At 48.5% G+C, this 27,343-nt stretch overlaps 1 protein-coding gene and 1 pseudogene across 1 annotated transcript; one reads left to right on the forward strand and one right to left on the reverse strand.

The window, feature by feature from the left end:
• Positions 1-1,748: 1,748 nt before the first annotated feature.
• LOC4347809 (protein PIN-LIKES 7) lies at positions 1,749-27,100 on the forward strand. The gene is made up of 11 exons (XM_015755571.3): positions 1,749-1,895; positions 24,085-24,359; positions 24,434-24,513; positions 24,849-24,973; positions 25,067-25,191; positions 25,269-25,487; positions 25,565-25,687; positions 25,768-25,868; positions 25,954-26,006; positions 26,079-26,264; positions 26,700-27,100. The coding sequence occupies exons 2-11, from the start codon at positions 24,225-24,227 to the stop codon at positions 26,822-26,824; spliced, it is 1,272 nt and encodes a 423-aa protein (XP_015611057.1). The 5' UTR covers positions 1,749-1,895; positions 24,085-24,224; the 3' UTR covers positions 26,825-27,100.
• Positions 2,597-22,212, reverse strand: LOC136351727 (uncharacterized; annotated as a pseudogene).
• Positions 27,101-27,343: the final 243 nt, after the last annotated feature.

Raw genomic sequence — 27,343 nt, forward strand, 5'->3', positions numbered from 1 at the left:
TACTAGTACTACATTACTACTATCTACTAGATACTACGTACTCCCTCCGTCTCAAAATATAAGTATTTTTAGATCTCGATATAGTCTCCGAGATACTACTTTGACCAACAATATCTATAAAAGTAAAATGTTTTACATAAAAATAGTTGCATATTATGATAGTTCGTTTAATGATAAATGTAGTAATATCAAATTTACATGATTAATCTTTCTTAATTTATCGCTATTAATAGTTAGAATTTTAAAAGTTTGACTTGGCACTATTTTAAAAATAATTATATTTTAGAACGGAGGGAGTAGTTCAGTTCCATTCAAAGAAAGATGTCTCTGCCTATGATTAACTTATCACTGTGTACATATATTTTTATATGGCGTCACATCTCACGTGGAACACGCAGACAGTAGTACAGGGGAGGACAACACATGGCCGTGACCTTTTATTTGTCCTGTGGACTGGTTGGGAAAATATATTTGTTATTTTCTTTATAAGTCAAATTTTTGTTTGCATATATATTTACAAAATTTGTGAAATGATGCGCCATTTTATCGATTTTTCTTATTAAATATTTTTGAATAATTTTTAAGTGACATGCATAAAATGAGAGAGTCCCTTCACGAGAAAAAAAAAACACCTCACACCAATATATCAATTCTCATTGTACGTGGAAATCGTTTCTTTATACGTAAAAATAATACCACTACGGATTAGAGTGTTGACATTAATTTGTAGCGTTCCAGTACTATGAACATCACACAATTAGCGTGCGTAGTGTACGTACGCACATGGCTGTAAAATGATAAGTACTATAACACATGTTGGCAATAGCAGTCTGATCGAGAGTTGAATTCTTTCCCGATCCAAGGCAAGTTTGAGCGTCCAAACGCCGTTTTTTTTTTTACGGAGTATACGTACTTGTAAACGATTAGCTACCTAGGATTAAGGCCGAGTTAGTGCGCGTCACATGAATAATGTACGTACCTGATAATTAAAAACTAGTACTAAAAGGCAATCATGCTATGCATGTTGATACCGGATGCATGCACGGAGGAGAGGAAATGGAGGCCAGGCCAACCAGTCAGTGCAAGGTATAGCCACAGGAGCGGAGAATAATTAGGAAGGAATTAGCAGCAGCAAATTAAAACAAGTTTAACAGTATAATCAACTGTAACTAAAATTGATTAGCTAATTTAATAGCTTAATCATACAATGCTATAGTTGAGTAATTTTATAGTATATCATTATTTTCTGTCTTACCTCACATACACAATTTTTGAAAGCCGCGTTATAGTTGAATTATAAATCTACAGTTCGTTTTCTTTTCTCTTTCCTCTCCGATCTCCTCTATCAAAGCACAAATTTAGTATATCAATTTTTAAGTCTGTTTGTAACAGTTATTGTGCTCATTTTAAACAAGATGACACTGACGACGTCTAGGACAGATGATCACAAGGATGCACCTAAGCTAGGTGTTGATGCATGCGTTGTACTCCTTTCGTAAAAAAAAAACAATCTAGAATTAGGATAAAACATAATCTAGTATAATGAATTGGGATGAGTCTGTTCAGATTTGTTGTACTAGATTCTATCTATACTAATTTTAGGTTAGTTTTTTTTTATGAAGAGAGTAGTATATTGTTTTCAGCAATTCTATCACCGTGACATAAATCAACAAAGCTTTCATTATTAAGAAAAAGTGGTAGGTATAGCTAGCCTATATAAACCGTGTAGTACTCCTAGCTAGTTAGGCGTGGCATCTAGCTAGCTTTCCTTCCCACGACCAGCTACAGACGCAGTAGATCGATCGATCAACCACTCTCCAACTCTCCATTCGTTCTGTTACATACTCATCCTACATCGACAACGTCTCCAGTGCCTGCGCGACATTGATATTCAGGTCAGCTTCTGCATGCAGCTAGCACACACGCACAATTCCTGCTACTTCATGCATCGTTTGTATTTCGTGTACACTAGGTTGTATCTTGAATTTGGGAGAGCTTAATTAGCTGATTAATTGATGCCATGATGGAGAGATCATATATATAATCTGGTGTATGATTCGTCGGAACAGTACGTCTCGAATGGATTAAAGAAACAGATGAACGACTAGCTTCAGCGCTGGCTAATTCTGTGATCTTGCTTCCTCTGCCTGCTTGAATTTGTCTGGAACTGAATATTGCATGGCGTCACGATCGATTTTGTCATTTCGTTTCATGTTTTCCTTAGAGGAAGCCGCGTGCATTTCGTGTGTTTGTCTTCTTCTTCCTTGCTTGCTTCGCTCCGTTGGTTCTTGGTTGTAGTACTCCACTGTGTATAGATCTACAGGAATTTAACCTTTGCTCTCTCGATCGAGTAGCTTGATGCAAATGTGTTTTGGTTTGATGTTTACCTGCCACACTACGGATGCAGTTAGGTTTCTGCTAACTGCTCTTACAGATTTCGGTGTTATATATAATTAGTACTACATTAAAAGGAGAATCATTAATTCTCCTCCTTTCATCAAACCCCCCTCCCTTCATAAAAAATCGAAAGGATAATTGGATCCATGCTACTATAAAAATATGTTTGTTTTTTTTTTTGCGGGGGAAGGGAGATCTATTACTCAGATAAAGCATCCACATCAACAAGATGTGTAATTAAATTACAGCTCTCATCCGGCCAAAACTTGGACAAAGTTTCAGCACGGGCCTTATTAGCTAGAAAATAACTAATGGAATTCTGAGAACGCTGAATTTTCTTGAGGACAATCTCCCGGTCTCCAGACATCAGAATCCCGATGTCTTTAACAACGTGAGCAAGCGCTGACATTTCCTTCCGCGCATCTTGAATCATATTAACAGCCGTCAGGCAATCAGTCTCTACAATTATCGACAGTAAGGTCCATTGAAGCGCCATATTGAGCCCCTCTTTGCAGGCCAGAAGTTCAGACTCCAGGGGGCTAGTACAACGCTCAATAAAACCACAGGCAGAGAAAATAACCTGGCCGCTGGTATTCCTGAGCACCACACCCACACTTCCTGTGCTTGTTACAGAGTCAAAGGAACCATCAACATTTAGCTTCATCCATCGCTCCTGCGGTTTCTCCCACCTGGGTAGAGCCTCTGAACAATCCTGATGAATTTTCAGGCCCTGTCTTGGTCTGCATTGAACCACATGTTTCCCTGTAACGACGTTTGCTTGCGGATATTGTTTGATCTCTAAGAGCGAGGTGATATAGCTCTGTAGAAACCTTTGCGATACATCCACTGGAGGCGGCACTTTGTCGTGAACAATCTCATTATGCACAAACCAAATGTGCCATAACAACATAAACAGCATAGGTCTTTCCTCTTTTGGTGTTAGCTCAACTTGTTCAAACAGCCAGGAGGATCCTGTAGAATTTCCGACAATGCCGACTGACAAGTTGCCTGAATACAGCAAGGCAGACCATAGTCGCTTTGCATGTGGGCACCTTCCCAGTGCATGGCCAACATCTTCTCTTACAGTACCACAAATGCAACATATTTCTGACTGTTCTAGTTTCCTTCTCTTTTTATTCTCCATAGTGGCTAGGCTGTTTGTAGCAGCTTTCCACATGAAGATTTTAACCTTTTGTGGCACTTCACACTTCCAGATTAAATCCCACATCTTCCTGGACTTGTCATCTGACGAGCTGGAGCTTTCATCCATATTGGCCAGAGACATTGCCAGTTTATAAGCACTCCTGACATAGAAACGTCCCATCTTGTCCAGATGCCAAGCCAAAAAATCCTCATCCTGCCTCATTGAAGTCCGAATCCTCAGTATTTCTTCAGCATCACAGGGAAGGAAAACCCGATTAACTTTCTGAACGTCCCACACACCGTCAGGTCCCAATAGCTCGGACACCCATTTCATCCTGCAATTACCTTTCCTTGCTATTGGCCGTCGAGAATGGTCCCTTGGAATCCAGGGATCACGCCATATGCGAACTGACTGACCATTTCCAACTCTCCATATACAACCTGTAGCGCCCGTTCCGTCGTGGCGCCTAGCGGGAAAATTATCTCTTAAAAACCCTATTTGCGAAATTTGTTTCCTTGCTTGTTGTCTAGTGTCCGTGCTATCTCAAGATCTCAATCCCCGATCTATCGTCGAGATCAATTCTGAATCCAAACCCTTCCAAAATCATTTTCCTCCGCAAAAGTCTATTTTGCCTCCCCCGAGGTCGATGGGCCAAATCTCGCTCGGCCCATCTCCCCCTCTCCCCCGGCCCTCTCCTCTCTCTCCCGGGCGATCTCTCTCTCTCTCTCTCTCGCTCCCTCCCCTCTCCGGCGCGCTCTCCCCCCCCCGCTCAGCCCCGCTCAGCCTCGCCCGCACGCTGCTCGCGCGTGCGAGAGCCGCCCCGAGCGCCTCTCTCCCCGCTCCCCCCTCCGCCCCGCCCGCGCGCCGCGCGCGCGTGCGCGGGAGTCGCCCGCGCTGAGCGCCCCTCCCCTCGCGCGAGCTCCCCGCTCGCAAAGACGCTTCCCGCGCGCCGTGTTTGCGTGCGCGCGCCCGCGCGGACGCCGCCCGTTGTTTCCCGCGCGCGCGCGCCGAGTGGCCGACCGCCCGGTCGCCGCCGTCGTCAGCGTCTGCCGCGCCTGTCGCCAGTGTCGCCGCTCCGCTCCAAACCGCCCGCCGTCATCGCCGTCATCACCGCCCGGCCCCCACCACTCCGCGCGCAAGCCGCCAAGGGAAGGAGGCCGCGCCCCTCCTCTCTCTGCCGCGTCGCCCCCGCTCCCCTTCCCCTTTTTCCCTAATCGGCAAAGGGGCAAGCCCCCTTTCTCCCCCTCCTTTTCCCCTTTTTCCTCCTCGCCGGCGTCATCCTCCCTGTCGCCGCTTTGGCCGCGACCGCCGAGCGCCAGCTCGCGCCCTTGACCGCCCTAAGTCGGTTCCCAAACCGACATTGCCATCCTATAAACCCAAGCCTCCCCCTTTCCCTTCCTCTCCCATTCGCCTCCTCACCGTTGCCGCCGCCCCCGTGCTCTGTCTCGCCTCCGCCGTCCTTCGCCAAGCGCCGGGAGAGCCGGTGCGTTCGAGGACGCGGAAGGGGACTTCGGCCGCGCCCTCTCCTTCCTCTTCCCCGGCCCGAGGCCGGAGAGATTACTCCCGCGCCGCCGGCCTCTCGTCACAGCGCCCCTCCTCTTCTCGGTGATGTCTCTCTCCGTTCTTCCTCCTCGCTCCATCTCCTCCCCCTAGCTTTCGGTAGTAGCTTGAGTAGCCTCCCCGTAGTTAGCCGGCGCCGCCCCGACCGTTGCCGTCGCTCGCCGTGTGTTCGCCGCCGTCGCCGCTCGAGCTCCGTAGCACCCGCTCGTCGCCGGCCTCGCTCGGCGTAGTTCCGCCCAATCCGACGCTAGCGTCGAGTTCCCGAAGCCGCATAGATGCTCTCACCGCCGGGAATCGACCTCTCGTGACCTCGTCGCCGTTTCCCTCTTCTCCCGCCGCCGGTTGCCGCCGCCGCAATCCGCCGCCATCGAGCAACCTCCGGCGAATCCGAGCCGTTGGCTCGTCTCCCCTTGTCACGTGCAACCGCCCGGTGTGCACGCTTTTGCCCGTATCGCCGTGGTTCGCTCCGCCGCTCGCCGCCGCCGCCCGCCGTCCATTCGCGGCCGGATCATCGTCTACCTCCCGCCAGCCCACGTGGCCGCCACGTAGGCGCCACGTCGGCGCCAGCTCAGCCTAGACCGGATCGAGCCGACCCCGGTCAGTCCCTCCCCGTGCGCGCGTTCCACCGCGAGCCGTGAGGCTGCGCGTGGGCCCGCCGCACCTGCGTCCACAACGGACCGCGCGCGTGCACCGCGTCCTTTCCCCGCCCGCGCGCATGAGCCACGTACTCCCTCCGCACGGTGAGCCGAGCCGCTGACAAGCGGGTCCCACCCGGGACCGCGCGTGGTGAGCCCGGTCCATCGGACTCTCTCTCCTCCCTCCCCCGCGCGCGCGCTTGGGCCGTCTTGGGCCGGCCGGCCCGTTAAGCTCGGCCGAGCCGCTCCATTTACCTTGGGCCGCGCCCTAGCCGCCCGAGGAAAAGTCTGATTTCCATCCCTCTTTTCTTTTCTTTTCTTTTCCAAAAAGGATTTAATTAAATCCTTTTCCTTTAGACCAAAAATCCAATAATCTTAGAAATTCAATATCTTCCCAACCGTAAATCCGTTTGACTCCGTTCAACTTCCAAAATTCCTCAAATCTCGAGATCTATCTAATGGAACGCTTAGAGGTCATTAATAGGGCTTTATTTTCGCCGTTTGTTGAGTTGTTCCGTTTCGCGTGTAGTTCCGGAGCCCGAAGACCCGCAGTGCGAGGATTTCGAGGATCAAGCTCCAGATCTCGAGCAAGGCAAGCCACCTTTGAACATCTTGAGCCTATATTTGAAATTTAATTATGTTGCTTGCAAAATATTATGCATTGATAGGATCGCACTTAATCTGTTTGTCCCGTCTGCAAGGCAGATTGGCGGACCTACCTAATTTGTCGCATTTGATCCTTCCTTTGTTAATTGCTATACCATGTCCCCTTGTAACCACCCAGTTGCGCCTCGATACTCGTGCACTCTGTGCAAGTATCGACGGTCGCCTTCAAACTTAAAATCTGAGTAACAACTTGGGTAAAACTGGAGTTTTACAAAAGACTTGGAAAACCCGACACCTGGGTCGGTGCTTGCGAACTAAATGAATTTCCAAAACCGCGGACCGGGGAACGTACCGGGTGTACGGTTTCCCGCTCTTGCACATAAGGACCGTTTCCTTGGAATTTCATCCGAACATAAGACAAGTACGACCACATGGGTGGAATGGGACGCCCTTGGCTGAGTAAATTGCTAATCGGGGGAGCCTTGATGCCGAGAGACATGTGGATTCGCCGGGGTGGTGTCGGGGAGGACCCCTGGGCTTCCTGGCACAGTATGGTCTGGGACCTAACCTGTTGTTGGTCTGGGACCCCTCTCGTCGGCATATGGTAAACCTGTGTCGGCTTTCGAAATGCCTTGTCATGAAAGCTTGGAGGTCTCCCGACGTGGCTGATCCCCACGGGCTGGGTGACCCGGGTTAGTAATGTCGTGTGGGTAAAGTGTACCCCCTCTGCAGAGGTTAACAAACTGTTCGAACAGCCGTGCCCATGGACATGGGCGGATGTGAGGTGATTCCTAGCGTAGTTTTGTCTGTCTACTGCTTGTGAAATTGCTGTTTTGAAAAGGGGTTCGATGTTTGAAAAATCTGCAGCTGATGGGATCAGCTAGGCCCGGGTGGCCGTTTGAAAAGTTGTTGGCCCGGGTGGCCGTTTAAAAAGCTGTTGGCCGGGTGCCAACCGTGTTGCAATCCTAAAGATTGATACATTGCACATACTCCGACCGGACGAGACGCACTGTCTCATCCGTGTCGTTTGAGAAGCACTTAGTTGTTTTCAGAAAAGAGTTCAAATAAAATCAATTGCAAAAACAACAGCCTTTCCTTGAAGCCTGCATTAAACCCTTATTTCCCCTGGCTTGCTGAGTACTCCCGTACTCACCCTTGCTCTATATAAATATCCCCCCCAGTTGCTGAAGAAGATGAAGCGGATCCTGCTGATGAGGAGTTCTTCTAGGAGCAAGCCGGCTACGATGAGTTTTAGGGTTTCGGCCTAGTTCCCAAGTCGCGCCTGTGATGTTTGGTCCAAGTCCTGGCTTCCGTTTCCCTTTTGTAATGCAGTTGTGAGCTCGGGATCTGTCCGTAGCCCAACATGACTGTACTTCTACTCTATAATAAAGAGACCTCTGTTGCTATGATATTCTGTCTCCCTGTGATACCAGCACTGTTTCCTGGGACTGGTATCGATTAACAGGCTAAATTGGAGCGTCACGGGCCAGTTCCGGTCGGGACTAGTTCGGGGCGTGACAAGAGATGGTATCAGAGCACAGGCTTGGCCCTAGGGCGAAACCCGACGCTTAGGACAACCCTAAGGATACTAAGTTCAAAACTACTTGCGAAAAGCTAAGGTTTCTTTTATTTTCTTTATTTTCTACAGTTTGTTTCCAAAATGGTTACTGATCTTTTCTTCCTCTTTCAAAATTGTAGATGGCAGTGAATGCCAGCTTCAGTTCCCACGGTTTTGGTGAGGGTCACCACGTCGCTCAGCTTCGTGACCTCGCCCATTTCCTTGGCTTCTCGTGTCCCGAGTACACGGGGTACTCCGTGGACCGTGTTCCCCCTCACTGTGAGCTCTCTGTGTACCTTTACCCCCGTGGAGGTATACACGGAGCTGGCCTTCGCCCACACCACTTCACCGTGGCCAGGCCCACTCTCCAGATCGCGTACCAGGATCTCTCCTGGACTGCGCTTCGTCGCCTGGCCCATGACTACAGCCACCGTCTCGGAGGCTCCGCCTTCCGGCAGCTTCCACGCCTTCCTTCTGGCCACTCAGACGCTAGGTACCCTTGTCCGTACAGCGAGCCTCAGCCAGTGCTGACTCGCATGGTTGAGCTTTCGGAGGCTCAGGCCACTCAGCACGACCTACTCCTTGAGGCTTACCGCTCCCTTGCCCGCCGCTACGCCGCCTTGGAGGCCCGTCTGGCCGAGGAGGGTGTCACCTCAGTTGACACTATCTCCTGGGACTCAGGCCGCCTCTGCCACGCCAGCCACCTGTCCTCCCACAGCTCCCGCGGCTCTACCCGCACTCCCAGTGGCCCGCGCTCCCCCAGCTCGCGTGCGCCGTACTCACCAGTGTACTCGCCCTACCCACACCCAGTTAGCCCTTCCTACACCCCAGGACACACCCCAGTTGCTTCCTCCCGCCGTGGCCCACGCTTTATCCGCACTGCGCGGAAGCGTGTTGTTGGTTCTGCCACCGTGTTCCGTTTCCACTACCCAGCTCCCCTACCGCCAGCGGCCCGTGCTGCTGCCGGCCCTCGACAGGTTCCGCCGGTCCCTTCGCGCCAGCCGATCGACGTTTCTTCGACTCAGGAGCCGACTACAAGAGGCAGCCAGGCCGACGAGGAGTAGAGGAGGCAGTCTTCAGCAGCCGTCCGTGTGATAGGCCCTTTTGTTCCGCCGCCAACTCTTTTGGAGTCATGGCGAGGTAGTGCGTGCATGTGTTAGTTGTGGGTGTTGTTTGGTAGTCTGGTTCTCCTAGGTGGTGTGCGCACAGTCAAGCTCGGCGTAGCTCTGTGACTTGTCCACACCCATTGTATCAGGTGTTTTTATGATTTGAAAAATCCAGTTTATGCCTAGTGTGTGCTATCTGAGTTGCTATTTGCTTTGCTCCTTGCCCTCCTAAGTGCTTATCTGACTCTTACCCCGCCCTTTTCTGGGAGTTTAGATGGCTAGCCGCCCCCGCCGTGCAGCTCGTGCACCAGCCCACTTTGGTTTTGAAGATGGTAGAGTTGAGCCAGAAGAAAATCATGAGTCGGCTAATGAGCAGTCTCACCGCAGCAACCGTTCGCATCGTACAGCTTCCCGTAATGCAGAAATGGAACAGTCCCACCGCTCTCACCACACTGTCAGTCACAATTCTGGAGAAGAACGCCTCCCTTCCCCACCTCATGTGGAAAACAACATGCAACACTTAATGGCAGTTCAGACACAAATCTTGCAAGGTTTAGCCGCAGCCGTAGCCGGTTTTCAGCATAATGCGCATGGAAATGGCCACCCTCACATGAGCAACAATAGATCCAAGCTGACAAACTTTCTGAGGTCTCGTCCGCCAGAGTTCTCTCAGACCGTCGAGCCCGTCGAGGCTGACGATTGGCTGAAAGATGTGGATAGAAAACTCAACTTAGTGCAGTGTACTCCGGTTGAGAAGACGCTCTACGCCTCTCACCAGCTAAGAGGACCTGCCGCAGATTGGTGGGAGAATTACTGCAATGCACACCCTGAACCCACTAACATTGCTTGGGATGAGTTTGCTACGGCCTTCCGTGCAGCTCATGTGCCGGAAAGCACTATTGACATGAAGAAAGAAGAATTCAACAGACTTAAGCAAGGCAACAGCAGTGTCAATGAGTACCTAAGTATGTTCAACAAGTTGGCTCGGTACGCCCCTGAGGAAGTGGACACAGACAAGAAGAAGATCAGGAAGTTCTTGAAGGGAATCGCAGTTGGAATGAGACTCCAGTTGCTTGCTCATGACTTCCCCACTTTTCAACATATGATCAACAAAGCACTTCTACTTGAGGATGCCAGAAAAGAGGCTACCGAAGAATACAAGAAACGCAAGTCTAACCATCAGGGAAATTCTTTCCGAGGCGCACCTCGCCCTCGCTACGGTCAACCCATGCAATATCACCAGTCGGTAACTCAGGCTAACCGCCAGCCAGGCTACGCCCCTCGTCCTCAGATGAACCATCCGGCACCTCAGCCACAGCAGCGTGCCCCTAGTGGCAATACTGCGCCAAACAGTGTTACCTCTTTCAAGTCACCACAGGGACCGTCAGCAGTTCAGTGTTTCCGGTGCAACCAGATGGGACACTATGCCAGACAGTGTCCTCAGAATCCTACCAACAACAACTCAGGGCATGCTAATGGCAGCACTGCCAGAACTCCTACTCCAGCGGCAGCTCAGTCTCGTCCTAGCTCTCAGGCAAGTGGACAAGGTTCTCGTGCGTCCAACAACTTTGGTCGAGGACGTGTGAATCACATTCAAGCTGAAACCGCTCAGGATGCTCTAGACGTTGTAATGGGTATGTTCTCTGTCAACTCCGTACCCGCAATAGTTCTATTTGATTCAGGAGCTTCCCATTCTTTCATATCACAAGCTTTTGTGAAAAGAAATGGTTGGAAAACCCAAAATTTGCGTGTACCAATGATAGTACATTCCCCTGGAAGGAATATAAGGGCAACTCAAATATGTCCGGAAGTTAACCTTAGAATTGAGGAAGTTGACTTCCTAGCCAAACAGATAGTCCTAGACTCGCAAAACTTGGACATCATTCTAGGGATGGATTGGTTGGCTAAGCACAAAGGATAGATAGATTGTGCCGAAAAGTCCATCACCTTGCAAGGACCTGGAGGAAAGCAAGTCCGCTTTACCCCTAACACCCCTACCGCAAGTCGGTCTATCCTAACCTGTTTACAAGTCACCTCCTTGGAGTCGGTGCCCATAGTCTGTGAATATCCCGACGTATTTCCGGAAGAATTAACGAGAATGCCACCAGACCGAGAGATCGAGTTCGCCATAGAACTGGCACCAGGCACAGCTCCAATTGCAAAAAGACCCTACCGAATGGCAGCTAATGAGTTAGCAGAAGTTAAAAGACAAATTGAAGAACTGGAAAGTAAAGGTTATGTGCGACCTAGCTCATCCCCTTGGGGAGCCCCAGTGCTTCTGGTTAAGAAAAAGGATGGCTCTGAGAGAATGGTAATCGACTATAGAGCCCTGAATGAAGTAACTATAAAGAACAAGTACCCGTTGCCACGGATTGACGACTTATTCGATCAACTTAAAGGAGCAAGAGTTTTCTCAAAAATTGACTTGAGGTCAGGTTACCACCAACTGAAAATCAGATCTGAAGATATCCCGAAGACCGCTTTCTCAACGCGTTATGGTCTATATGAGTTCACAGTTATGTCCTTCGGACTCACCAATGCTCCAGCATTCTTCATGAACTTAATGAACAAAATCTTCATGGAATACCTGGACCAGTTTGTCGTGGTGTTCATCGATGACATCCTGATATACTCCAAGAACAAGGAAGAACATGCTGAACACCTGAGGCTGATAATGGAAAAGCTCAGAGATCATCAACTATTCGCTAAATTCTCGAAATGCGAATTCTGGTTGGACCGAGTAGCATTTCTTGGACACGTGATTTCCTCCAACGGTGTCGAAGTAGATCCCAGCAAGGTTGAAGCTGTACTTGCTTGGAACCCGCCCAAGAACGTGTCAGAGATCCGCAGTTTCCTTGGCTTAGCGGGATATTATCGAAGATTCATTGAAGGATTCTCTAAGCTAGCCAGACCTATGACCGAGCTGTTAAAGAAGGAGAAGAAATTTCAATGGTCTGCAGCCTGTGAAGACAGCTTTCAAGAAATGAAGAAAAGGTTGACCACTGCACCAGTTCTCACCTTGCCAGATATCCGAAAAGATTTCGAGATCTTCTGTAACGCATCAAGACAAGGCTTAGGATGTGTCCTAATGCAAGAACGAAAGGTTGTGGCCTATGCATCCAGGCAGCTCAGGCCTCATGAAGTCAATTATCCCACCCATGATCTCGAGTTGGCAGCCGTGGTTCATGCACTTAAGATCTGGAGGCACTATTTAATCGGGAACAGATGTGAAGTATACACCGATCACAAAAGTCTTAAATATATCTTCACACAGACCGAGTTAAATATGAGGCAGAGAAGATGGTTGGAACTAATCAAGGATTACGATCTTGGAATCCACTATCATCCTGGTAAAGCCAACGTGGTCGCTGATGCGCTAAGTCGCAAGGCCTATTGCAATGTAGCTCAAATACGGCCTGACCAAGATCATCTGTACAGAGAATTGGATAAGTTAAGGCTGACCGTGGTACAGTCAGGAGTCCCTGCCAGCTTGACAGTACAGCCTACCCTAGAATCGCAAATCCGGGAGGCTCAGAAAGATGACGAAGGGATAAAAGAGTTAATAAAAAGAATACAGGAGAAGAAAGACGCTAATTTCTCCATAGACGATCAAGGCACAGTTTGGTGCGGTCCACGCATCTGTGTACCGGCCAAGAAGGAGTTAAGAGATCTCATCCTAAAAGAAGCTCATGAGTCCGCCTACTCCATTCATCCAGGAAGTACGAAGATGTACCAAGATATCAAGGCATACTTCTGGTGGGCTGGAATGAAGCGAGATGTCGCAGAATACATAGCCTTGTGTGACATTTGCCAAAGAGTCAAGGCAGAGCATCAGAGGCCAGCTGGTCTGCTGCAACCCCTACCGATCCCCGGGTGGAAATGGGAAGAGATCGGAATGGATTTCATCACCGGTTTGCCAAGAACCCCTAGCGGGTACGACTCCATCTGGGTAATCGTGGATCGACTCACGAAATCAGCTCATTTCGTGCCAGTGAAAACCACCTATGATGGAAGGAAACTAGCAGAGCTCTACATAACCCATGTCGTATGTAGGTTTGGTTGTCCCAAGAAAATAGTGTCGGATCGAGGCACTCAGTTCACCTCAAGGTTCTGGAAGCAGTTGCATGAAGCTCTCGGAACTGATCTAAATTTTAGTACAGCCTACCATCCGCAGACCGATGGTCAGACAGAAAGGGTAAACCAAATCCTAGAAGACATGCTGCGAGCGTGTGCCTTGGATTTCGAAGGCACTTGGGATCGTTGTTTGCCGTATGCTGAGTTCTCATACAACAACAGTTATCAGGCCAGCATTCAGATGTCGCCGAATGAGGCAATGTTTGGAAGAAAGTGCCGCACTCCCTTGTGCTGGAATGAGGTGGGCGAAGCGCTGGTATTCGGTCCTGACATACTCAAGTCAGCAGAAGAACAAGTTAAGCTAATCCGAGAACGATTAAAGACAGCGCAGAACCGTTAGAAGAATTACGCTGACAATCGGAGGCGTGACCTTGAGTTCGAAAAAGGAGATCATGTATACCTGCGGGTATCACCCCTCCGTGGTATGAAGAGGTTTGGGATGTCCGGCAAGTTAGCACCCCGCTACATCGGCCCCTACCTCATAACCGCCAGACGTGGCGAAGTGGCATATCAGCTTGAGCTACCTGAAGGTCTCGCAGACGTGCATAACGTGTTTCACGTATCCCAGTTAAAGAAATGTCTTCGAGTTCCAGAAGAGCAAGTCCCCCTGGGTAATATCGAACTGGAAAAGAATCTGACCTACAAGGAAAGACCGATCAAGGTTCTGGAAGAGGCAGAACGTCAGACTCGAAGGAAGACCATCAAGTTCTACAAAGTCCAGTGGAGCAATCATTCTGAAGATGAGGCAACCTGGGAGCGAGAAGATCTTCTCCGCGCCGAGTTCCCGGAGCTGCTCCCTTAGGTGCTGAATCTCGGGGTCGAGATTCTTGTTAGGGGGGTTGGTCTGTAGCGCCCGTTCCGTCGTGGCGCCTAGCGGGAAAATTATCTCTTAAAAACCCTATTTGCGAAATTTGTTTCCTTGCTTGTTGTCTAGTGTCCGTGCCATCTCAAGATCTCAATCCCCGATCTATCGTCGAGTTCAATTCTGAATCCAAACCCTTCCAAAATCATTTTCCTCCGCAAAAGTCTATTTTGCCTCCCCCGAGGTCGATGGGCCGAATCTCGCTCGGCCCATCTCCCCCTCTCCCCCGGCCCTCTCCTCTCTCTCCCGGGCGCTCTCTCTCTCTCTCTCTCTCTCTCTCTCTCGCTCCCTCCCCTCTCCGGCGCGCTCTCCCCCCCCCGCTCAGCCCCGCTCAGCCTCGCCCGCACGCTGCTCGCGCGTACGAGAGCCGCCCCGAGCGCCTCTCTCCCCGCTCCCCCCTCCGCCCCGCCCGCGCGCCGCGCGCGCGTGCGCGGGAGTCGCCCGCGCCGAGCGCCCCTCCCCTCGCGCGAGCTCCCCTCTCGCAAAGACGCTTCCCGCGCGCCGTGTTCGCGTGCGCGCGCCCGCGCGGACGCCGCCCGTTGTTTCCCGCGCGCGCGCGCCGAGTGGCCGACCGCCCGGTCGCCGCCGTCGTCAGCGTCTGCCGCGCCTGTCGCCAGTGTCGCCGCTCCGCTCCAAACCGCCCGCCGTCATCGCCGTCGTCACCGCCCGGCCCCCGCCACTCCGCGCGCAAGCCGCCAAGGGAAGGAGGCCGCGCCCCTCTTCTCTCTGCCGCGTCGCCCCCGCTCCCCTTCCCCTTTTTCCCGAATCGGCAAAGGGGCAAGCCCCCTTTCTCTCCCTCCTTTTCCCCTTTTTCCTCCTCGCCGGCGTCATCCTCCCTGTCGCCGCTTTGGCCGCGACCGCCGAGCGCCAGCTCGCGCCCTTGACCGCCCTAAGTCGGTTCCCAAACCGACATTGCCATCCTATAAACCCAAGCCTCCCCCTTTCCCTTCCTCTCCCATTCGCCTCCTCACCGTTGCCGCCGCCCCCGTGCTCTGTCTCGCCTCCGCCGTCCTTCGCCAAGCGCCGGGAGAGCCGGTGCGTTCGAGGACGCGGAAGGGGACTTCGGCCGCGCCCTCTCCTTCCTCTTCCCCGGCCCGAGGCCGGAGAGATTACTCCCGCGCCGCCGGCCTCTTGTCACAGCGCCCCTCCTCTTCTCGGTGATGTCTCTCTCCGTTCTTCCTCCTCGCTCCATCTCCTCCCCCTAGCTTTCGGTAGTAGCTAGAGTAGCCTCCCCGTAGTTAGCCGGCGCCGCCCCGACCATTGCCGTCGCTCGCCGTGTGTTCGCCGCCGTCGCCGCTCGAGCTCCGTAGCACCCGCTCGTTGCTGGCCTCGCTCGGCGTAGTTCCGCCCAATCCGACGCTAGCGTCGAGTTCCCGAAGCCGCATAGATGCTCTCACCGCCGGGAATCGACCTCTCGTGACCTCGTCGCCGTTTCCCTCTTCTCCCGCCGCCGGTTGCCGCCGCCGCAATCCGCCGCCATCGAGCAACCTCCGGCGAATCCGAGCCGTTGGCTCGTCTCCCCTTGTCACGTGCAACCGCCCGGTGTGCACGCTTTTGCCCGTATCGCCGTGGTTCGCTCCGCCGCTCGCCGCCGCCGCCCGCCGTCCATTCGCGGCCGGATCGTCGTCTACCTCCCGCCAGCCCACGTGGCCGCCACGTAGGCGCCACGTCGGCGCCAGCTCAGCCTAGACCGGATCGAGCCGACCCCGGTCAGTCCCTCCCCGTGCGCGCGTTCCACCGCGAGCCGTGAGGCTGCGCGTGGGCCCGCCGCACCTGCGTCCACCACGGACCGCGCGCGTGCACCGCGTCCTTTCCCCGCCCGCGCGCATGAGCCACGTACTCCCTCCGCACGGTGAGCCGAGCCGCTGACAAGCGGGTCCCACCCGGGACCGCGCGTGGTGAGCCCGGTCCACCGGACTCTCTCTCCTCCCTCCCGCGCGCGCGCTTGGGCCGTCTTGGGCCGGCCGGCCCGTTAAGCTCGGCCGAGCTGCTCCATTTACCTTGGGCCGCGCCCTAGCCGCCCGAGGAAAAGTCTGATTTCCATCCCTCTTTTCTTTTCTTTTCTTTTCCAAAAAGGATTTAATTAAATCCTTTTCCTTTAGACCAAAAATCCAATAATCTTAGAAATTCAATATCTTCCCAACCGTAAATCCGTTTGACTCCGTTCAACTTCCAAAATTCCTCAAATCTCGAGATCTATCTAATGGCACGCTTAGAGGTCATTAATAGGGCTTTATTTTCGCCGTTTGTTGAGTTGTTCCGTTTCGCGTGTAGTTCCGGAGCCCGAAGACCCGCAGTGCGAGGATTTCGAGGATCAAGCTCCAGATCTCGAGCAAGGCAAGCCACCTTTGAACATCTTGAGCCTATATTTGAAATTTAATTATGTTGCTTGCAAAATATTATGCATTGATAGGATCGCACTTAATCTGTTTGTCCCGTCTGCAAGGCAGATTGGCGGACCTACCTAATTTGTCGCATTTGATCCTTCCTTTGTTAATTGCTATACCATGTCCCCTTATAACCACCCAGTTGCGCCTCGATACTTGTGCACTCTGTGCAAGTATCGACGGTCGCCTTCAAACTTAAAATCTGAGTAACAACTTGGGTAAAACTGGAGTTTTACAAAAGACTTGGAAAACCCGACACCTGGGTCGGTGCTTGCGAACTAAATGAATTTCCAAAACCGCGGACCGGGGAACGTACCGGGTGTACGGTTTCCCGCTCTTGCACTTCAGGACCGTTTCCTTGGAATTTCATCCGAACATAAGACAAGTACGACCACATGGGTGGAATGGGACGCCCTTGGCTGAGTAAATTGCTAATCGGGGGAGCCTTGATGCCGAGAGACATGTGGATTCGCCGGGGTGGTGTCGGGGAGGACCCCTGGGCTTCCTGGCACAGTATGGTCTGGGACCTAACCTATTGTTGGTCTGGGACCCCTCTCGTCGGCATATGGTAAACCTGTGTCGGCTTTCGAAATGCCTTGTCATGAAAGCTTGGAGGTCTCCCGACGTGGCTGATCCCCACGGGCTGGGTGACCCGGGTTAGTAATGTCGTGTGGGTAAAGTGTACCCCCTCTGCAGAGGTTAACAAACTGTTCGAACAGCCGTGCCCACGGACATGGGCGGATGTGAGGTGATTCCTAGCGTAGTTTTGTCTGTCTACTGCTTGTGAAATTGCTGTTGTGAAAAGGGGTTCGATGTTTGAAAAATCTGCAGCTGATGGGATCAGCTAGGCCCGGGTGGCCGTTTGAAAAGTTGTTGGCCCGGGTGGCCGTTTAAAAAGCTGTTGGCCGGGTGCCAACCGTGTTGCAATCCTAAAGATTGATACATTGCACATACTCCGACCGGACGAGACGCACTGTCTCATCCGTGTCGTTTGAGAAGCACTTAGTTGTTTTCAGAAAAGAGTTCAAATAAAATCAATTGCAAAAACAACAGCCTTTCCTTGAAGCCTGCATTAAACGCTTATTTCCCCTGGCTTGCTGAGTACTCCCGTACTCACCCTTGCTCTATATAAATATCCCCCCCAGTTGCTGAAGAAGATGAAGCGGATCCTGCTGATGAGGAGTTCTTCTAGGAGCAAGCCGGCTACGATGAGTTTTAGGGTTTCGGCCTAGTTCCCAAGTCGCGCCTGTGATGTTTGGTCCAAGTCCTGGCTTCCGTTTCCCTTTTGTAATGCAGTTGTGAGCTCGGGATCTGTCCGCAGCCCAACATGACTGTACTTCTACTCTATAATAAAGAGACCTCTGTTGCTGTGATATTCTGTCTCCCTGTGATACCAGCACTGTTTCCTGGGACTGGTATCGATTAACAGGCTAAATTGGAGCGTCACGGGCCAGTTCCGGTCGGGACTAGTTCGGGGCGTGACACAACCCTTCTTAATCAATTCCAAACCGAATTAGATTGCTCTCCAGCCAGGTGAAGCATTCCCACTAAAGCAAGTATCAACAAGAGTTCCATTTGGAAAGTACTTTGCTTTCAGCACTCTCGCACACAAACTATCCGGGTTCACAATAAGGCGCCAGGCTTGTCTAGCTAGCAGTGCTTGATTGAACAATTTAAAATCCTTGAATCCCAAGCCTCCATACTGTTTGGCCTTCGTCAAATACTTCCATGCCCTCCAATGTGTTTTCCTTTTTCCCTGTTCCGCACCCCACCAGAAATTCCGAGCCAACTTGTTTAAATCTTCACAAGTCGAGTCCGGTAACTTGAAGATACTCATAACATACACCGGGATAGCTTGTATGACTGCTTTTAGCATGATTTCTTTGCCTCCACTAGAGAGATAGTTTTCTCCCCACATAATTATTCTCTTCCAAATCTTCTCCTGAAGACTTTGGAACTTGCCTTTGTTCATTCTCCCCTCCGGGGTTGGAAAACCCAAATATTTATCTTCAAAACCATTGCCGACGATTTGGAGTGTACTTCTGATTTCAGCATGGACACTAGCGGGAGTAATATCATCAATCAGCATGGAGCACTTTGCTAGATTAATAAACTGGCCAGTTCCTACAGCATAGTCGTCAAGGACTTCTCGGATCACATTTGCCTGGCCATTATCAGCCTTGAAAAAGAGTAGAGTATCATCCGCAAACAGAAGGTGGGAGATTCCAGGCGCCCGCCGACAAACTTGCACTGGGGTGATTGCCCCTTGAAGTACCTTTTCATCCAGCAGGAGTGATAGCCCATCAGCAACAAAAAGAAACAAGAACGGAGAAAGCGGATCACCCTGGCGAAGGCCGCGAGAAGGAGCAAATGTACTCAGTAAGGTTCCATTGAGTTTGACTGAATATCTCACCGAGGTCAAGCACGTCATTATCCAACTGACCCACCGATGAGCGAAACCTAACTTATACATTGATTGCTCCAAAAACGACTAGTCAACCCGATCATACGCTTTAGAGAGATCAAGCTTGTAGGCACAAGCAGCTTTTCCAGGGCTCTTGTTCCTTTGGATGGAATGAAAGCATTCAAAAGCTAACAGGGCATTGTCTGTAATCATCCTTCCTGGCACGAAAGCACTTTGATTCTGAGAAATCAAATCATCCAGGATAGGCCTCAGCCTATTTACTAAGCATTTGGAGACAATCTTGTAAATCACGTTACATAGGTTTATAGGCCTGAACTCTTTCAACTCCATTGGTTGATTAACCTTCGGAATAAGCACAATTGCAGTCTCATTGATACCATCTGGCATGATCCCAGTGTGGAAGAATTCCTTGACAACCCTAACCACATCACTCTTGATCAGGCCCCAATTTCGTTGGTAGAAGCGAGCCGGAAAACCATCTGGCCCATGCGCCTTAAGTGGACCAATCTGAAACAAAGCATCTGCGATTTCTTCATCAGAGAAATTCCTGCATAGGGAATCATTCATTTCGGCAGTTACTTTCTGCTGGAACAGCCTTGTGACTCTAGAATGATCAACAGTAGGGTCTGCTGTGAACATATCATTGAAATAATCCGTGGCAAGATTCTCAAGGTCTTTTGTCGCACTGTAAACAGTGCCATCCGGGCCTCTTAACTTGGAGATTTTATTTTTCTTCGCTCTCCATCTTGCTCTGTTATGAAAAAAGCGAGTATTCCGATCACCCTCTTTCAGCCAGCTAATTCGCGAGCGTTGTAACCAAAGCATCTCCTCTCTATACAGCAATTCATTCATATGGTCTGACGCAATGCGAATTTCTCTGCGGTCTGCATCCCTTTCTACTAATTCAGCAAGCTTCTTTCTGGCCTTCTCTAGACATCTACCAACATTTATGAATTTTGTTCTACTCCAAGTTTGCAAGGCCGACATTACCTTCCTCAAAGCACAATTGATATCACCCAAATGTTGTTTCTCCCCAACTTCTAGCCATGAATCACCAATCACTTCTGTTGATGCAGGTTCACGTTCCCAACATATTTCATAATGCAGACACTTCTTGCGATTCGCATGAGAAGTATCCCTGGTAAACCTGACAAGAATGGGACAATGATCCGAGCATGGAGAGGTCATATGGACAACCTGTGAATTGCTAAAAATATCTCGCCAACTGTTATCTGCTAGTACCCGATCCAAACGCACTTTCACATTGTTTCTACCCTCCCTTCTGTTGTCATAGGTATAAGGAACCCCTGAAAAGCCTAGATCGAATAATTCACAAGTGCTTAGGATATCCCTAAAAGCGTGCATTTGGGATTCACTTCTGCGTTTCTCAGAAAAGTGCTCAAACTGCCATAATGTTTCATTGAAGTCACCTATAACCAACCAGGGAAGAGAGGAAGTTTGCTTTAAATCTTTGATCGCAGACCACATATACTGCCTATTTTCAACTCTCGGTTCACCATAAACAAAGGTAGCATGCCACAAAGGATCATCCGGAGACAAACGCACGTATGCATCAATATATCTGTCATTTAGAGATTTAATATCCATATAAACAGACTCGTGCCAAAACAAAGCAAGACCACCACTCATACCCACACTATTAACCCCCACAAAACCTTTTAGGCCTAGTCTATTTCGGAGCCAACTTAATCTTTCCACTTTCTGTCTAGTCTCACTAAGGAAAACGATATGGGAACCTGCCTCCTTCACCAAGGCACAGAGATCACGAACTGTCGTAGCGTTCCCGATACCACGACAGTTCCAAGCTAGACAACTCATTGCTCCTGACGGGATCCTAAAGCAGATCCCGTCAGTTTACCAGCGGCTCCCTGGCTGGTTGCCTCCAAATTGTCCACCTCCTGCTCTCCATCCGCCCTCCTAGACCTCTTTAGTGCCCTGGTTAGCTTCCTTGAGTCCATCTGCCCTGTAGTATCATCAGCCACTGCTTGTTGGTACTCTAACAAAGCTTGCTTGACTATTCCCGGCTTCACGCCACCAGTTTGTTCCTGTACTCTTTTCCGATTCCCAGCACTAAACTCATCCGATGAGACTTCCCCAAAAGAAGCTTGCTGGTGCAGATTAGCAATAGCCAGGATCATCTCAGAGTTTGGAGTTGCTTCCTTTGCCGACCCCTGCACAATACGGTTTTCTTCTCCTTCCATTTGCATGTGTTGTGCCTGCTGAGCTAATTGTTCATCTATCTTGCCGTCTCCCTCCATCTCCTCAGCCTCAAAGTTGTCACGAGCATCCACCCTAGGCGGAACTGCTTCATTCCACTGCTCACCTTGTTTCTGCCGAGAAGTTGATGAACTTGCACTGCCAGCACCTCTGAAGACAAGGTTCCGAGCAACACCTGAGGAGGAGAACGCTTTCACTTTGCTAACTTTCCGCTCGAAAGGTTTCATCGGAGAGCAACGCAATTCTGCTGAAAACCTGAAAGGCTGGTCTTCATTAGCAACTCTTCTCCCATAGTCCTTATCAGAATGCCCCAAATAACCACATATGAAACAGAAGTGTGGGACTAGTTCATAACGGAGATCAAACTTCCTAATCTCCTCTTTGCCTTGCACCAGGATCATGATTGCAATCTTCTCTTTTAGCGGACGTTTAACAGGGAGATCCACCCGGATATGAAAGAAATCGTGCATGTTTCTGCCATCATCACCAACATCCACTTCACAAACTTTACCTAGTCTACTACCATACAATTCTCCTCTCTGTTTCGTCATTAGAGCCAATGGAAGGTCATAAATCCTGACCCAGATAGGAACTGATTCTAGGGGCACTTTCGATGGGCAAGTAATACCATCAAATTCAGCCACTAGGAGAGCATCACCATGATGGATCCATGGTCCTCCCTGAAGAACAAACTTATAATCACCCTCAGAGCTGAAAGTTATGATGAACATATTCTCTCGCAGGGATTTGTAGCTCATATCTGCACGCAGCTGCCAAGCACGACACATATCATCGAAGAGGGCTTGATGGTTGGGCAATCTCATCGAGTAGAATCTTGCTAGGATAGTCCATTGGCCTGCAATTTGCACCTCCTCCTCCTCAAGGCTTACTTCAATAATATCCTCTTCTTCCTCATCAATCTCCCCTTCTGTAAAGGCCGCAGGGCCTTGGGAAGAGCTAGTGCCCATATCCTCAGTCATCACCACTTTATCATCCTTCTTCTGGCTCCCGGACATCGCCTTCAGATTGGCATCCGGCACTGTGTCCATCACCCCCTTCTCCTGAATCGCTAGCTTGATCATCCCGCCATCCGTCAGCTTCGGGTGGGCAATCATCTCACCGATGATCCCTTTATCACCCCCACTGGCGTTGGCAGCCATGAAACACCTTGCGATCAAGTGTCGACGGAACTCTAGATTGGAACCTGAGGAATATGAGGACCAAGGAACGGAACTATGTTGGATAATCCTCCAGAGACCCCCCCCCCCTCCTCTTTATAGTAGATATCGACCAAGATCGGATCTGACTTCATCTTTGTTCTCATAGTCTGGATAGGATTATACTTCGTCCCCAATCCATCCGAATACGGATTGCATCCAGATTATCTCGTATACCTAAAGCAGACATCTCCTTTACCAATTGTGTGTTACCTTGACTCCACCAGGAAACCTTCATCTGCCGATGGTAATCTACCATCATTGCCTGAACGATATCGATCCTTCCAAGACCAACACAGAACGCAGGAGGAAATCCTGCCCTCAGCAACAACAGATCGGAGACGAACTCCATCCAGACCCATCTCACTAGATGGGAGACAGCCGCCGCCCCCCAGTTGCCCGGGAGTCACCCCTGCCCAAACCCTAAAAACATCTTACTGTTGATAGTAAGCCTAAACTTAACACTATAAAAATATGTTGATTCAGATAAATACCACTACAACTCATTTATTCGTAGTCATGCCATAAAAAATTTATGGAACTAAAATTATGCCACCGCCGTCACGTTTTTCATCAACCTCCTTCCTTTTTCCATCTTTTTTCTTATCTGCACGTGATGCCCACCCGTCAGATTCATCTTCTTTCTTCATTTCCCACCTGATCTTAGATCCTGACACTGCTACAGCAGCAGGCAAAAACAAAAGGAAGGAAAAAAACAAAACTCTTGCTACCAATAATATACGGCAAAACGGTTTCGTTTTTTTATCCCATGGAATGGAATGGCATGGGTAATTTGCTCGTATAATTAATTCAAAGTTGTCTTGCGACAGTAACCTTCTTTCCCATGCTTTGTTTCCTTCCATTTTGTTAAAAAAAACAATTTTTGAAATTTTTTTTTGCCTGGCCGGTTGAAGGAATTAGCCGGTCAAAGCTTACGGTTACAACAACGCTGCCTATTAACATTAATTGTTCTTATAAATCTGCAAATTTGACAAATGCTGTGTTTAGTTCCCTTCAAACTTACGAAAATTCCGTCACATCAAATGTTTGGACACATGCATGGAGCATTAAATATGGACGAAAAAAACCAATTACATAGTTTGCATGTAAATTGCGAGACGAATCTTTTGAGCCTAATTACGCTATGATTTGACAATGTGATGCTACCAGAAACATTTGCTAATGACAGATTAATTAGGCTTAATAAATTCGTCTCACAGTTTACAGGCAAAATCTGTAATTTGTTTTGTTATTAGTCTACGTTTAATATTTTAAATGTGCGTCCGTATACGTAAAAAAAAATTTGGAGTAACAACACTGCCAAAGTACTCTTAAGAAAGTTCCTGTTAAACATTTTTTTGCTGTATACATATTGAATTCTTCGGCAGCCTTTATTAGAGGCTACGCACGTACTCATGAAAGAAGTACAAATTAAAGAAACTACTACTACAGTTTAGTTTTTAGTTCGATATATGCGCCATCAGTGGGCAAAAGTTAAGGATTGTCTTTGTTATTCAAGCAGTCAAGCTCCATCTTCTAGTTTTGCTTAAGGAGATCTTGTGCCCGGCAGCATTGACTTGCTCATTACTACTGAACTAGCTATGCTCGTGCTTCACAACTGGTGTTGACGAAAAACAGTTGAAACAATAATGTGTAGTTGCCATGGTCACATGCCAAAAAGTAGTAGGATTTTTTTTCCATGAATAAAAGTATCCAACTGCATGCATTCCTCAAGTACAGTTTACTGTTAGCTAATGCGTGTGTGACTCTGTCATCTAAACGCTTGAATTCGTTGGTCGATTATTATCTTAGCAGGGGGCCGGGCCCGAGCCTGTAAGAACTCGATCAATCGAATCATATCCTCACAGATAATCTGAAGGCATCAGAAAGCAAATCAAGGGATTATCAAGTAGGGCTCCAGAAGAAATTGAGTTTAATCCAGCATTAAAAAAGAGATGGGTTTCTTGGCATTGCTTCTGGTGGCTTCAATGCCAGTCGTCCAGGTGCTACTCATAGGTGTTGTTGGAGCTTTTCTCGCTTCTGGTTACAGCAACATTCTAACTTCAAGTGCTCTAAGCGATATGAACAAGGTGAGCACATAGCCATTCACTGCGAAAAAATTGTATTAATTGTCTCTGGCTGATCTTGTTGAGATTTCTGACAGGTTGTTTTCACCGTCTTCACACCATCTCTCATGTTTGCTAGCCTGGCGAGGACGGTCACGTTTTCTGACGTCATTTCTTGGTGAGTTTCAGTTTATAGATATGCAACAATGCAAGTGCAGTTACTACAAAATCTGCCCAAATTCCATCTCCACATTCTAATAACTGCCAAAATCAACACAATATGTATAGCTCAGCCAGACTTTCTGAATTTTTTGAACCGTAAGCTCTTTCTGAAATTTATAAGGATTCTTGCAGAAGTGAGAAACTCTCTTTCTGAAATAGAAAACAAGCTTTACATATATAGTTTTCTCATTCAGAGCACTGTTTAAATATCTGGGCAGAGCATATATACAATATCCAAATTTTGTTTGCTGGGTAACTCCACAGCACTAACAAAAGAATTCTATCATGTAGGTGGTTTATGCCAATTAACATAGGGATCACATTCATGGCTGGTGGCACTCTAGGCTGGATAGCATGTAGAATCTTGAAACCACCACAACATTTCAGAGGAATGATCATTGCCTTCTGCTCAGCAGGTTAGTTTCCTAGGTGGATTGCATGTTTTTACCCTCATATTTTTGCTGAATAATCCTAATGTTAGCAGTGTCATCAACTGACAAAAAATGCAGGAAATCTTGGCAACTTGCTCCTGATTGTTGTCCCAGCAGTCTGTGACGAAGATGGCAACCCGTTCGGAAAAGACAGCAGCCGCTGCCGATCTCTTGGGCTCTCCTATTCATCATTGTCCATGGCTGTAAGGAACAAAAATATATCATTCACTGAATGATCAGCTGAACAAAAGAACTGACACACACTGTATCTGCACTGCAGCTTGGTGGCTTGTACATATGGACGCATACGTACAGTCTTATGAAGAAGAAGAGAGATCAAATGTATCACCAGCCTAACAGCACTCAGTGCCTTGACGACAGCGATGAAGAACATCATTCTAAGAAATTCAAAGCAAATGGTGAAGCTGCTTACGCCGATGAGGAGGCAACTCTTCCGGTGTCAGCTAAACTGGCTCAACACAACGAAGAGAACCAAATGGTAAGTTGAGTGGTTTGTTCCTCGGAAAAATTAATCTTCAGAGAAAACTTAGTACTATTAACTTGTCTGAAATTCAGGAAGCTCCATTGCTGTCTTGCGAGAGCAAGGTTGCTAAGAAATGCTCGTGGACAACAACAAACCTGAAGGACACCATCCACCACGTTGTCGAGGAGCTGATGGCACCACCAACTCTATCTGCTGTGTGTTCCTGACAAAACCAGCCACAATATTTCATCTCATCAACCCAGTCTTGGACTAAATTTGGTTATTCTTGCTTCAGATACTTGGATTTGTTTTTGGGCTAGTTCCATGGTTGAAATCTCTTGTCATCGGTGATGGCGCCCCTCTCAGAGTCATCCAGGACTCCATCCAACTGATGGGGTAAGTTAGTATTTACAGTGTTCTTCTTCATAGAGTATATTTCTGTCTATTTTTCAGTGTTGCCCTTCTTTTGCTTGTCTTGCAGAAATGGCACGATTCCTTGCGTCACCCTCATCCTTGGTGGAAATCTGATAAAAGGTAGGATGTCAATTACTCATGATTCATGAAGCTGTGTGTTTTCTGAACCTTTATCTGAATGTGTTTATGCAGGGCTAAGGAAGTCGGAGCTCAAGCGTACGGTGATCATCGCGATCGTCTGCATCCGCTACGTGATCCTTCCTCTAGTGGGGATTGCAGTAGTTCATGGTGCATACTGGGTCGGATTCTTGCCACACGACCCGCTGTACCGCTACGTGCTGATGATGCAGTTCGCGCTGCCACCTGCAATGACTATTGGTAATCTTTCCCTATAACAGATGTCATTTTCTTCGTACTCTCTGTATTTAAATATATGGTACTGATGATTTTATTTCGTCGATGCTTATGATTTTATTTGGTCTTTAATGTACAATGTTGACCTCTATTTTCTATTTTCTGTTACAATATAACATTTTTTATAGCTAACAAAATTATAATATTGTAAAAGTACTTAGCATGAAGAAAAAAACATACATATATGATTTTTTATGTCTTACACTAAATATTTTGAGAGCTATTGTTATCAAAGTTTTAAAAGTGTAATAACCAAATAAAATCAACAGTATCATATATTTAAATACAACGAGCGTACTTATTTTGCAAGGCAATACCATTTCGTTCTAAAGCATTAGTCTCTGCTTCCAATGAGATCTCCTCTGATCATGCCTCTTGCATGTGTGTGATCTAATACAGGAACCATGGCTCAACTGTTTGATGTTGCCCAAGAAGAATGCTCAGTGTTATTTCTGTGGACTTACCTTGTTGCTTCCATTTCTCTCACCACCTGGTCCACGATATTCATGTCCATCCTGTCTTGAGGTCAAAGTCGACAAGAACAAAATGCGTCGTGATCTTGGTTAAGTGCAATGATTTAAGCATTTCAGCTAACTCAAAGGGAGTAGGTTGAAGATAATAATACGCCTCTGGAAAAGAGTCGATCCAACTGAGGCTTGTTCGTGTCACCGTTTGCACCACCTGTATAAAAGGAGTTGAGCAGTATAGGCACAACGGTTTTTTTCTATCCCAATCTATTGGTTCATTTAATTGGAATGGTTTTTCATCTCTTAAGGGATATTCATAATTCACTGTTTTCACATGTCATCTAATAGTCATGAAAATATTTTAAATTTTTTTAAGTAAGATCAATATATACATGTATATCAGTTTATATACATATAAGTTTATTAAAAAGTTGACCTATACAGATTGAAAAAAAAAAGGTGCACAGCTCCAGCTCCTAACTCTAATTTACCTGGAGCCGGAATTGTGCCAAACAATCCAGATCCTCCATTTTTGGAAGCGGAGTTGGCAGAGCTGCTCCACAAAAATATACTACG

The sequence above is a fragment of the Oryza sativa genome, chromosome 9, assembly GCF_034140825.1.
Source record: "Oryza sativa Japonica Group chromosome 9, ASM3414082v1".
In the NCBI taxonomy this organism is placed as follows: Eukaryota; Viridiplantae; Streptophyta; class Magnoliopsida; order Poales; family Poaceae; genus Oryza; species Oryza sativa.